Source organism: Galleria mellonella, unplaced genomic scaffold (assembly GCF_026898425.1).
Source record: "Galleria mellonella isolate WM207_F2 unplaced genomic scaffold, CSIRO_AGI_GalMel_v1 utg184, whole genome shotgun sequence".
Classification (NCBI taxonomy): domain Eukaryota; kingdom Metazoa; phylum Arthropoda; class Insecta; order Lepidoptera; family Pyralidae; genus Galleria; species Galleria mellonella.
In genome coordinates, this window is record NW_026442025.1 from 3,057,701 (window position 1) to 3,071,850 (window position 14,150).

Here is a 14,150-nt window from a genome sequence, read left to right on the forward strand (position 1 = left end):
ACACTACACTAGATACTTGACACTGGACACTACACCAGACACTAGACACTGGGTGTACACTTATACACACTGAGAATTACACCAGACATCAGATATTGGAAATTACACCAGACACTGGACATAACACTATACCCCGCACATTACACCTGACACTTGACACTAGACACTAGACACCAAACACTAAAAACCGGACATTACACTAGGCACTGGACACTATATTAGACACCGGACACTACACTGGATACTTGATATTGTGTCTACATCGGACACTACACCTACAATAATCAGATTGTATCATTTTATTCATTAATTTACGTGTGTCATAAATGGCTCAAATAAAGTGTTTATCTATCTATCTATCTAAATATTAGACACCGGACACTGTACCAGACACTGGACATTACATCAGACTCTAGAGACTGGACACTATAATTTTTTAATAGTAATATCTTATGAATCTGCCGCCCAGTTCGGAATGCATTTTCAACTGAGAATAACGGGCAAGAAACTTAACTATCACTTGTATTCAATTGTTAAATGAAAATCAAACACAGAATACACTATACACTGTATACACAGGACACTACACAGTGCACTAGCGAAATGTGAGCATATCAAATAAATACATTTATCACAACGGTAGCAGTCGTCTACCGCCCCCTATATTTATTTATTTAACTCTTTATTGCACCATAAACAAAAATATACAATGACAATTGAATAATTCAAGTGAAATACAGTAACATAAATACAGATTGAAATATATACATAAAGGTACAAAAGGCAGTCTTATCGCTAAGGCAATTTCTTCCAAACAATCTTTGGTTAAAGGAGAATAGATAGATAGGGTAGGTGGCGCAAGTGTGAATTAATAATTTTATTATATTTCTGTTGACGTTACCCCACCAGGGCCGGCTCGAGTTCGACCGGAACGTGCCGACCGGTTTCAAACGCGCCCAGTTCATCCTGTACGACGTGAAGTACCTGCTGAGCTCGGTGCCCGCCACCTTCAGCGACGACCTCCGCAAGGGCTTCATGCACGGCCTCTCGCTGATGCTGAACCTCCTTGTCATGATGCAGGGCATGGACTCGGTTGTGCGACAAGTAATACATACTCTATATGTTGTGGCGCAAGGGTAGAATACACGCTTATTATTATTTATTGGCTTTACAATTGCGCATAGGTGTATTGGGGGGGGGGGTCTGGAAGGACCATACCTACTCTAGGATGCAAGCTAAACTTTTAACTAAGCATATAGATATGTCCGACAGTACGTAATGTGCTTTTGTTTAAGGAGCGCATTTGGGGGGTGGGGGTTGTTAGTAATGCGGATTACTAGTCCCATTGCTAGCAATATACCCTGTCAGGGTGTCCACCATGTGGTCTCCACCAGGAAGCCATAATGCTGAACTCCACGTGTATTCATCACGATGTGCTAACTGACCTGCCTGTTCGTCCTTACCTATCATCTCGCTCACTGGTGCCCCATCAGCGTATAGCGATACCCCAGGCGGGGTTACCATTCATTAAAAAAAAATCCCTTAAATGAGACATGAATATGCCAATACAACTGCGTTGAATATTATTTGCTTGGCTACCATGATAATGGATGCGCTATGAATCCTTTAAGTTTCTTTTGTACTATTCATTTTTTGGATCCACTAGTTTTTTTTTTTTTTTTTTTTTTTATGGAACTATTTATGATTGTATATATTATTGTTATTATTATTTTGAACAACGTTTATTGTAAATATAGTTGGCTGTCTTTGCACCCTATGTAGAATAAATGTTTATTACGCCATCGTAGTAAGCACGCTGCATGTCTCTTTAGAAAAATTTACCATTCGGCAGTTCACAGACTGATATGCGGCCCCTGCCAGCGCGCCTAACTAGTATCGACAATCTTCGTATATTAATTAAAAATAATATTTAAAACATTGTTTCTCAACCATTTTTATGTCGTGACCTACAAAAAAGCCCAAAAGTTAAGTTATTTGTAACTAATACATTTAAGTCGATTGGTACACATGTATGATTGTAACTACTAATGAACTGTCAGTTTTCTCATATTGGGTTTACTGGAAATAATTTCTATTGGAGATAAGCTCGCCCTTGTGCACTATTATGTTTGTTTTTACATTTCAATAACCTCTTGTGTACAATAAAGAATAAAGAAATAAAAAGAAAAAATAAAAAGGTTTGCGGGTCCCGTTGTATAATCTGTAGTTATGAGAAGTACTCCTCAGGTTGACCACTAGATGGAGTTATTATTTTAGTATGTGTGCTACAACGCAATGTTAAGATTGTCTAACATGTGTATATAAGCTCAGGAATATATTGAATAATAAAAGTCGCCCCTCTGGCGCCCTTGGGTGCACGGCGCAGTCCTTAAGAAAGAGCTGACGCTTTGTCGCGTGTCGTTGTGAAAAAAATAGTAGTCCTTTCGCTGTAAACACTATTGCCACACTATTATCTTAATAATAGGTTCGACAAGTGACGATGAAAAAAAGAGAGGTCCACTACGTTCGAAAATTATTATTGCCCGGTTGGGAAACGATGATTTAGAATATTTCGTCACAGTCGTAGAATACTGACGTATCTGACAAAGATCAAATATATAGATCCGTCAGTATTCTACGACTATGACGATTTCTGTGTTGCATGTTGGCTTGTTACTATCTTGCATCATACGAGCAGCACCTTGACTGTCATGCGATGCGGCAGGTCGGGCAGCACATGGAGTACGAGCCGGAGTGGGAGTCGGCGTTCAACCTGCACGTGAAGCTAGCGCACAGCATCACGCTGGCGCTGGAGTGGGCTGCAGCCGAGAGGGGACTAGCAGCCTCCGCGTACCGCCTCGCGCTGCGCCGCCTGGCGGACGCCACCACGCACCCGGCCACCGTGCTCAAAGGTATCGCTGGAGCATACACGAAACGTAGGACTAGTGTGCTGTGTACATTGCATATAGCACTCAGTTTTCATGCTTTGCCTCTTCAGACTGGCTCCTGATAATATAAAAAAAAATATGACTGAATTCTTCTTCAAAATCTAAAGTGAATACTCTGTATTATGTGTTTTTTTTTTGTTTTTTAAGATACTGAGGAGTAGAATGCCAAACAAACTGACGGCCCACCTGATGGAAAGTGTTAACTGCTTGTTAATGAATAACACCATGCACATCTCAAATGCTTTGCGATACCCATGGCCCACCTCATGCTTTGTCATGATATAACACTTAGGAGTGTTATACCACTGTACCATGTAATTTTTTTGTCTGTTTTTTTGGCCGTGTGGTCCTGGCATAGAGTAGGCTACCCCAACCTTTCCCGTGAATCATAAGAGAGGACGAGGGATGGGTAGCAGCGTCCTTCTTAAAATATCTCTAAAGCCTGACTGCGGTTGCTAATCCGCTTGCCAAGCGTGGCAACTACTGGTAAAACTCCCCAAGAGAGAGGCTTATGTTCAGCAGTGGACAGTTAAAGGCTGACATGAATAAAGTAACTAATAAATACTGTATAATGTTCTTGTACACTATCATTATATATTATTACCACAAAGTTAATTATTTAATATAGTTAATATATTATTAGCCAGAGGGAGACTTTGTACAAAAGTCGTTTGCTTGGGTACCTCTGCCCCACTCGTGTTTCAACCGTAAAGCAGTTGTGTTTGCATGGCTGTGTTTCGGTTTGAAGGGTGGGATATGACGTGAATTTACAGGGTACAGAGGAATAACACCTGAGTCCTCAGGAATGGTAACGCATGGGGGGTATCATGGGTGAAACAGTATACTTTGTTATGTCCATGGTACTGTTCATGTCTATAGGCGACGGTTACCACTTTCCATCAGGTGGGCCGTCAGCTTGTTTGTCATTCTAAGTTGTATATAAAAAAAAAAAATTAAAATACCTAAACTGTGACCATCAGTGCCGGGATTACAATAATAACATGTCGTAGATATATGGATGTAAATTTAAATAATGTAATATTTTAGTGGTCCCTAAGTAAATAAAAGAAAAAAAAGTAAATAAAAGTGTTGTGGTTTAGAGCTGGGCAACCAGAGCGCGTCGGTGATCCCGTACGACGTGTCGACGCAGCCGGTGTCGATCCACCGGCCGCTGTCGCGGTTCATCGCCGGCCTGCACCTGCAGCTGCACCGCCACAACCTCTCCTACCACTCGCCCGAGTTCGACCGCCCCGACAGGCCCAAGCCAACGCCCGAGGAGCTCATCGGTTGGTCCTTATTGTATACTCAAACAGTAGATATACAAACATAGTATATATTATTTTTAAGTCATATATAGTTATTCTATTATAATTATTTTGTTTAATTCTTTTACCATTAATATGCGTGTGACTCTAGTCCAACTTTTTATATTAGCTATCAATTCCTAATTTTTTTTATTAGTATTTTTTATTAATATTTATTAGAGATCTATTAATTTTCCTGAAGATCTTCCTTTAGACGTGATCGCGCGTGAGACGTGTCGCAAAACCTGCTTGGACGAAATGGTGGTCGGAAATTAATGGCTAATATGGAAGCTTATAGAGCTTCTGGTATAAGAATAGTAATCAATCTTCGAATGCTGCCAGTAGTAAACATAATGGTAATGATATAAACAAAATAATTCAAGTCGAATAACTAGTGATATGAACTTCTGCAAAATAAAATTAAGTGCTGTAAAATAGGTTTTTGCAAATTATGGCGGTTGTATTGTGGTCAGCATTACACTTATAACAGCTCATTTATACAAGATTAAAAAAAAAAATCAATTACAGTGGACTCTGTTTATTGTCTCCGTCCTATATTCATGGTGAACTATTTATTTACTTCCCTTACATTAGGCTGATTTGTGCTATGCCTTCAATTCTACAGTTTTACCATTTGCAACTCGACAACATGTTATTACATTTGCAAATAAACAAGAGTTCACCAAGAATACTCATTTTTAACTAATTTTCTGTGACAATTCTGTGTAAATGAATGGAGTTTCTAGACTGGCCAATGTTGTCGTTTACATCTTCGTTGCCTTCTCCGAAACGTATGGATGTACCCCTGTACGTCTGTACCCCTGTACGCCTGTACCCCTGTACGCCTGTACCCCTGTACGCCTGTACCCCTGTACCCCTGTACGCCTGTACCCCTGTATGCCTGTACCCCTGTACGCCTCTACCCCTGTACGTCTGTACGCCTGTACTCCTGTACGCCTGTACCCCTGTACGCCTGTACCCCTGTACCCCTGTACCCTTGTACACCTTTACCCTTGTACACCTCTACCCTTGTACCCCTGTACGCCTGTACCCCTGTATCCCGGTACACCTGGACCTCTGTACCTCTGTACCCTGTTCCCATGTAACGTGTGGCCGGTGTGTTCGCAGAGCCGGTGCTGCAGACGATGGCGATGATCGCGCAGGTGCACGCGGGCATGTGGCGGCGCAACGGGTTCGCGCTGCTCAACCAGCTGTACTTCTACCACAACGTCAAGTGCCGCGCCGAGATGCTCGACCGGGACGTCGTCATGCTGCAGGTGCGTGGACGCTACATGCAAAATACATATAAACATAGAAATACAGTACTACCTTGACTTACGCGAACCCGGAGTTACGCGATTTTTTAATCTCTTCGATTTTATTGTTTGAACGCCACACAAATCAACATTTCGGTTAGATTAGACCGCTTTATGAAAGACCTTATGATAGTATGCCTGATCTCCTCTATCTGTGATTGTTTTTCAACCAACTTCAAAAAGAAGAAGATTCTCAGTATAGTTGTATTTTTGTTTGTTACCTTATATTAACCGATTTACAAATTATTTTTTTATCTGGAAAGATATACCTACTTATAGATTGGTCCCATAAAAATGTCAGAAAAAAAATTGTTTTTTTTTTGTTTATTATTAAAGAGGCAAAGGGTAGTAAGTAAAATAGTTTAGTTTTTAAAATAACTGTTTTTAGCACTATTAAGGTCAGTTTTTTTTTGTGGAACACAACTTTATTTACCTATATAGATCGGGGCATCTCTCATCGAGAGCAACGAGTTTATAATCCACGTGCTGAACAAGTTCAACCTGCTGGATTGGGCGGCGCCAGACTTCGAGCAGCGCACCATCGAGGACGACGCGCTGCGGTACACCATCAGCATGGTCGAGGAGTTCCTCGGGCTGCTCATCACAGGTTAGTATTGTTTACTGATCTCTGGCATTGTTCGTGTGGGAAGTCATAGTCCACGTTCTCTACTTGGGCTCTGTTTGTTGCAAGCTTTTTTTTTATTTATTTTTTTTATCTCCCATGGGCGAAACAGTATACTCTGTTATGTCCATGGTACTGCTCATGTTTATAGGCGACGGTTACCACTTACCATCAGGTGGGCCGTCAGCTTGTTTGCCATTTTAAGTTGTATAAAAAAAAAAAACTCCGTCTTTTGTTCTTATATTATTTTTCATTAAACTTAGTGCTTAGTTACATTTTAACAACTCTCTGATCAACTTTGATGTTTGTAAATGCAACAATTACGGCTGTGCATTGATCAATCAATTATTTTTATAATTATATTAAATATATTTTTTTACCTCTTTAAATCATGTAACAGAAGGCATAATACTCCCTTATACCAAAGTAAAAGAAAGGCACCTTACCGCGTAAAAATAACAAAACAAATATGAATCATAACCCTTCTTTTTGCTTCGCTGTAGTTGAGTAAGATTTTTTGTCATATGTTTTGTGAGGTGTTGTCGCTGTGGACACACAATGGGTGGAATTGTATTTAAAAAGTAGTCCTGGCTAAGGATGGTTAATATATAGCAATATCTATATATTGTAGTTACATATATTGGCCCCAATAACAACTATATTAACTATCATAATATCCAATATATAATGTCAAAAAGAACCCGCTCATAATGAATATAGATATCCGACTGGTATGGACGATATCGCAATAACTGGTTATAAATGTTCAGAAGATATATATATCGGATATATATAGATATCGGATATTCCCCATCTCTAGTCCCAGCACTAGTTTCGCTAACTCTGCAAACAGCGGACCCTCTCTAACGTTACTTAAAGAGATATAATTTTTTTTTGTTTGCACACGCAGTGGTCGGTTCCCGGTACGTGCCCGGCGTGGGCGAGGTGACCAACGAGGACCGCACCAAGAAGGAGATCATACAGATGCTCTGCGTCAAGCCCATGCCACACTCAGAACTCAATAGGTATGTAGATGTATTGTAAGGCTTATTTTAAATGCGTACCTTATGTTTTATTATTGTATAAATTAGTGATTCATACGCAACGTTTGCGATTGGTCGCTAACGCTTAATAAAAGGTGTCGGATTTGAATACCCATGTATATTATTTATTGGCCATTTCACCTGATCTTTCTTTCGTTCCTTATTTAAAATTTGGAATCCCCACTATAAAGAATGAAAAAAAAAAAAATGTACAGCATTATAAACTTTCCTGCCGTCCTATTATTAATATGAATGAATGAATGAATGGTTTATTTTCTCTTCACAAAAGGTAGTATAAAGTGACAACTTGAGGTACAATTTGTTATGAAGACCAATTTTGTGAGAGACTGGTGCTTGCGGTAGGTTTAGAAGAACCTGTGTTACAAGTCACCAGTGCCCCATCTCCAATATATTAATGTTATGAATGTAAAATATAAAAAAATTTAGACAGGGAAGGCACAGGGAAGAAAACTCCACTTTTTGTATTAAATATTTTTTGTAATGTGGCCAATAAAGTATATTGTATGTACTTAATCACGCTTCATTGAATGAAGGGATTTGAATGAAATCTAAGATTTTAGGTAGACAATATTTTTGACTCATCTACGAATCAGCGGGATACTGCAAATGATGTTATTTGTAAACAAAACATAATAGGTATCTAATTTCTCATCCACGTGACTGGAATATATTGATTGACCGGGAAAAAAACTAGCCTATGTTTTGCACCATTCCAGATTCTATGTGTATACCAAACTTCATGGTGATTGGATAAGCTATTGTGTCGTCAAACAAACTTATTTCCCTGTATATAAAATATTATGTATTTTATTGTAGGTCACTGCCAGAAGACCAAGTCCACGAGACCGGGCTCGAAGCGGTCATCCACGAGGTGGCGGACTTCGTTAAACCGAGCAGTGGCAACAACCGCGGCGTGTACAAACTGAAGCCGCATCTATACGACGAGTACGACACGTTCTTCTACCACTACACGCGCGAGGAGCTGTCGCGCAGTGAGGAGGAGCAGCGCAACAGGAGGAAGGCCGCTGGTCAGTTGGATTTTTATTTAAATCAAGATTCCAAAGGTGTGGGGAATTACGCATGAAAAACTTGGAGTAAAAGTTTAACAAGTTTGTATTTTGGGGAGGGATTGGACTCATTTGCAGTAGGTATATACAATAATGTTAAAGGTAGCAACTGGCAAACAAGCATGACATGCTCTTTCAATTAATATTTTTAGTTATGCTCGCAGATCTATATAATAAAATTATTATTTCAATTTAAATCTAAAATTGGAATGTTCATATTTTTACTTGTAAATATTTTTTTTTTTTTTTTTATAAATAATCTATGATCGGCCAGATTCATGTACATATATTTTTGTTGCAAAACTTACTACGGTTTCGTAACTCTGGTATTTTATATATATATATATATATATATATATATATATATATATATATATATATATATATATATATATATATATATATATATATATATTTTATACAATTTAAAATGGCAAACAAGCTGACGGCCCACCTGATGGAAAGCTGTAACCGTCGCCTATAGACATGAGCAGTACCGTGGACATAACAGAGTATACTGTTTCGCCCATGATACTCTCCATGCGTTGCCACTCCTGAGAACTCAGGTGTTGATGTGTGATTCACCGAAGCATTATTGAGTGGTTTGAGTAAGCGGCGGTGGGTGTGTGGCAGGGCTGGCGGAGTGCTGCCCGCCGCCGCGGCTGCCGCGGCTGGCGCCGCCGTTCCGGCTGCTGGCCAGCGTGCTGCAGTGCGACGCGGCGCTGCACGTGCTGCGCACCGTGCTGCAGCGCGCGCTCGACCTGCGCGCGCGCTCCTTCTCCGAGACGCAGGTGCACAAGGTAACGGCCTCGCTCGCTTACATACATGCTCCGAATCAGATGACCACATCACCACAGCCGTACAATTGACAGTTCTTAGTTTTGATGCCGCGCAATGCATTTTAATGTTAACGATCTACACGAGGCGACATATGTACAGTCAATGGCGCGCCTTCGTAGGTAGTTTTGATTCCGCGCATCACGCTATGATTTTATTACAAACATTTCTGTTTTTTTTTTTTTATATTTAATAGTATTTCACTGATTTTAAAGTTGAGAATAATAGTCTGTTTTAATACACTAATACAATTTTTAGTAACCTGCCTTTTACACCCCGTGTTAATATATGATAATGAATTATAAGTAGCAACAATTATCATGCCTAACACAAACTACACCAGTAATGTGCTACTATGCGATCTCAGATTATATAGATAGAGAGCATCGAGCCTCAAAAACGTGTCAACTTTTTATTAGCTAATAGTCAAATTAGTTGACTCGTGTTTTTAATTAGAATTCTGTATATTTGCGCATAAAATATATCTTGATGTATTATTTAATAAATGAGCGTTTACGCATTAAAAAGATGGAGAAATTATAAAGCAATAAATATAGAAGTTATAAAGGAGTCACTCATAAGTATTTATCACGCAAAATGTAAGAAATAGTTGACTCGTTTTTCTCGAAGCATTTCTATGGAGACACTTGTATCTATATAATCTGAGTATGCGATATGATCTGTGTGCAGGCGCTGCATCTAATGGGATACGCAGTGCGCGACGAGGAGAGCGGTGACTACGAGTTCCTGGCGTTCGCTGAAAGCGCCGAGCGCAGCGGCCTGCTGGCGCTGCTGCAGCAGCTCGCCGCCAGCCCCAGGGTCGACGCGCACCGCCACCTCGCTAAGTGGCTGCTCGCCAAGATGAAGTATACCATCCTCGTTGTTATCTAATCGAGTTTTATGTGAATTTTTAATTTTGCTACAAAGGCAATGGTTGACAAACGCCTCTAACTAACGCATTAGAGATTTTTTTTTTTTCATTTAAGAGTTTCCTCTTGTCGGTGCAACTAATTCATGCATCTTCCTCCAGCCAGCTCTATCCCAGGCCATATCCTTTATCTTCCTATACGACATGACGCCTAGTGTTTCCTTTATCTGTCCCATGTAGTTATTCCTCGGTCTTCCTCTTCCTATTTTGCCCTCTATCTTTCCTTCTACTATGCTTTAAAAAAAATCGTCATGTCGTAGAAGGTGGCCCAGCATTTTGCCTCTTCTATTCTTTATTATTTTAATCATTGTTCTCATTAGAGATTACAGTATGAATATTTCTTTTAAGCGCCTTCCAAAAAAATTTCTTTTTGTGTTTTTGCCAATCCTGAACCAATATTCACAATTAATATTGCAATCAAAGGCTTAGCTCCCGTGTTGGTTCCATTTTAATTATGTATCGATTGAGACTACTTTTCTTACAGAGAAAAAAATAAATTTTATTGCAAAGTGTTGAAAAATATTATCAAAATATGGAAATCATATTACCTTAATTAACGTGTAGTTAGGAAAGATTCAAAACGGGCTGGCTTTGTCATAAAATAATAATTGTTCGTAGGAAACTTTTGGGGCAAAACGAGGAGCAAATCGGCGACGCCGAGAAAATGGAGACAGATCTACAAGAGCAACCGGCCGAAGAAGAAAGTGCAGGTAAAGTGATCATAATTTCAACCATATATTGTCCATCCCTGAATTGCGATTGAAATTGTTAGCATCTTTTTAAGGATTACAACAATAAATAACATATTTATTAAATTATTTTATATTATTTAGCTCGATTTGGGTCGAAAAATGTATACCGAAAATTGGCAATGTAAGAATTATACAAAAAAAGAAATGAAAAATTTTAATTTTTTTTTACTTATTTACTTAAAAAGTGCTGTGATAACAAAATAGTTTTGTATAGATATATATGTTTGTATCCTAAGTTGTAATTAAAAGAATTAACCTTAAGCGAATTTAAATCAAAATTATATGAGATGTTATATCCGAAAAAAAGGTTTATTAATACTATATTTTCTTGAAAGAATGCTAGTAAAGGCTTGGATGTTATTATGTACAGTTCCTATACATATTTAATTCTTTGGTAGTTAAGAACAAAATGTTTTATATCTAAGAATATACTCATATTCCAGAAGCGGAGAAGAGCCGTCGCTCGAAGCTAGCGGCCGAGAGGCGCGCCAAACTGATGGCGCAGATAAAAACGCAGATGAATAACTTCATATCGAACAACGCCACCCTGTTCCAGGAGACCAACACCGAGGTAAATTGTTTACTAGCCGCTTTAAAATTATAACCAGTCAGGATTTTTTTTTTCATTTAATCGTTACCTCTTGTCGGTGCAACTAATTCATGCATCTTCCTCCAGCCAGCTCTATCTCAGGCTATATCCTTGATCTCCCTATACGACATGACGCCTAGTGTTTCTTTTATCTGCCCCATGTAGTTATTCCTCGGTCTACCTCTTCCTCTTTTGCCATCTATTTTTCCTTCTACAATACTCTTAAAAAAATCGTCATGTCGTATAAGGTGGCCCAGCATTTTGCCTCTTCTATTCTCTATCAGGTAAACCTGTCAGGTATGACTTGAAAAAAACTATAAGAGTTCCCTTGTACCAATAAACTAATTTCATTTTTATATCTATTTGTTCCATAACTGACGTGTCAAAATGTTTTGATATTTATATTACATTAGACTATATTGTCATTGTAATTTTTTTTGGTCCTTCGAACCGGATAATTTGTTTTATATAAAGTTATTCCATTTGTTGTGTACAGGTAACGGCAGAGGAGCAAAACCTTCGGCCGCTGTACTGCGGCACAGCGCTGGGCGTGTGGGGCGGTGGTGTACCTGAGCCGCCGCGTGTCTGCATCATGTGCCAGGAGGAGGTATACTACGACTGACAACTGTTACATACATTTGTATTTATCAAACTACCATATAAGGAAAATCCAGTGCAACTCGTGAACACAACATCTTAGTCCTCAGGAATGGCAACGCCTTTAGGGTACTATGGGTATTGCAATATATTTTTCAATTTCTATGGTGTTGACGGTTGTCACTTTCCATCAGGTGGGCCGTCAGCGTAGTTGCTGTTCTAAACATCATAAAAAAGTGCCAAATTGCGTTGTTTAGCCAGACTAAGATTATTTTAGTAGATAGATAATTTTAGTAGTGGCGCATTAAAAAACAAAACAATTTATTATAACAAGTGAATGAACTGGTCTGATATTAATATATATCAATAGTTTAATTTATAAACCACCCTTCCCTTGCAGACGAACATAGGAATGTCATCCTCTTTAAAGCCTCGTTCTCATTATCGTGATAGAGACGATTATTAACTAAAACGCCAACAAAATCTACGACGGAAGGAAGACGCAAGAAATTTGAATGTACTTTTTTAAAGTTCTAACATAGGGTATACCTTACGGAACTACGAAACATGTGGTCGTTTATCGGTGATTTGTAATGTTGTAACTGTGGCAGGCGCGGGTGGACATCAAGCTGGAGCCACTGGTGCTGGTGGCGTTCGTGCAGCAGTCGACGGTGCTGAGCCGGCGGCGGGCGGCGGGCGAGGCGGCGGGCGCTGGCGCGAGTGCTGGCGCGAGTGGGCGGGCGAGCGCGGCGTGGATGCCGGCCGGGCTGGGCGCGCAGCCGCACGTGTCGTCGTGCGGCCACGCGCTGCACGCGCGCTGCTGGCGCAAGTACGTCGACGGCGTGCTCGACAAGGAGAACCGCAGGTAAGCGCACCCGCCCGCCCAACACTAATCATCGTCGCTTGTATACATTTTTAGATCTCATCTCAATTAATATGACTAATGACAAATAATGTAAATTATATGTAAATTTCTCATATTGTTTTGTTCTCAATTTGCACGACGACATAGAGACAGAATGTATATGGGAAATGTAAACCTCTTCCATATAAAACCACCTACATTCTAGCAAATAGCATGATGATACCCCATGACAACGCACGGGGGGTATCATGGGCGAAACAGTATACTTTGTTATGTCCATGGTACTGCTCATGTCTATAGGCGACGGTTACCACTTTCCATCAGGTGGGCCGTCAGCTTGTTTGCCATTCGAAGTTGAATAAAAAAAATTCTAGCAAAATAAATTAATGTTATTCCATTTCAATTATGTCTTTATTTGTACGTGAAATTGCTAATAAATTGATGGCAGATGATCCATAGTACCAGCAATCAATGCCTGTATTCATGAATGACATTGTAAACATCACAAAATGTTAGTTACATTGAGATGAGAGCTCTTTAGCTTTTATGCACTCAGGCCGGCGATCTTTATATATCACTGTACATAGTGGAGTAATTAACGAAACAATAAAGAAACAAATAGGTTCAATTTTGAATTTAACTAATTTAACTAACATTTTTTTCTAAATTATTCCAAGTTTGGGTGTTCTGGGATATGCCCCCAGGTTTTCGTCGTTTGATTCCTTATAACAGAACATTCCATGAAAACTAGATAATTATTGTATATTAATATTTTTCCCAGGCTATACCGTTTGCGTCAGCCGGCCGCGTTCGACGTCGAGAAGCGAGAGTACCTATGCCCTCTGTGCGAGCGGCTGTGCAACACGACCTTACCGCTCCTCCCCGCCCCCCTCCTTCTCAGAGGCTCCCCACCGCCACTCTCAGAGGAGACCTATAGGGAATCCGTCAAACTCGTTCTGAAGCTGAAACACCAGGTGTGCTCCGAACCGGTCCACATCTGCACGGAGTTCTGCGAGGAAATGCTGTGCCAGGCCCGTGCCAGGAGAGTGGGCGCGATGTCCACGGACACGGAGGACGGAGACACGACAGAGGAGAAAGAGGTCTACGTCTCCACTCACTCGGAGAATCTCTTGCCACGAGAATTTCTCATCCACTTCTATGAGGACATACAACATTATAACGATTCCATGCAATCACATATAGAACACTTTGTTAATGTAAGTGTAAACATTTTTTTCATTAGTTAATGAAATACAAATTT

General features: G+C 39.9%; 1 protein-coding gene across 2 annotated transcripts in view; it reads left to right on the forward strand.

Moving 5' to 3' along the window:
* The window catches only part of LOC113509954 (E3 ubiquitin-protein ligase UBR1), a 46,159-nt gene that overhangs the window by 25,768 nt on the left and 6,241 nt on the right, over positions 1-14,150 (forward strand). For both annotated transcript variants that reach the window (XM_052893947.1, XM_052893949.1), the window contains exons 12-25: positions 910-1,104; positions 2,726-2,912; positions 4,049-4,234; positions 5,381-5,529; positions 6,010-6,175; positions 7,101-7,215; positions 8,071-8,282; positions 8,955-9,121; positions 9,849-10,024; positions 10,705-10,796; positions 11,282-11,409; positions 11,924-12,034; positions 12,636-12,889; positions 13,671-14,106. In XM_052893947.1, the coding sequence (XP_052749907.1) occupies positions 910-1,104; positions 2,726-2,912; positions 4,049-4,234; positions 5,381-5,529; positions 6,010-6,175; positions 7,101-7,215; positions 8,071-8,282; positions 8,955-9,121; positions 9,849-10,024; positions 10,705-10,796; positions 11,282-11,409; positions 11,924-12,034; positions 12,636-12,889; positions 13,671-14,106 (2,574 nt within the window). The remainder of the gene's footprint in view (positions 1-909; positions 1,105-2,725; positions 2,913-4,048; positions 4,235-5,380; positions 5,530-6,009; positions 6,176-7,100; positions 7,216-8,070; positions 8,283-8,954; positions 9,122-9,848; positions 10,025-10,704; positions 10,797-11,281; positions 11,410-11,923; positions 12,035-12,635; positions 12,890-13,670; positions 14,107-14,150) is intronic.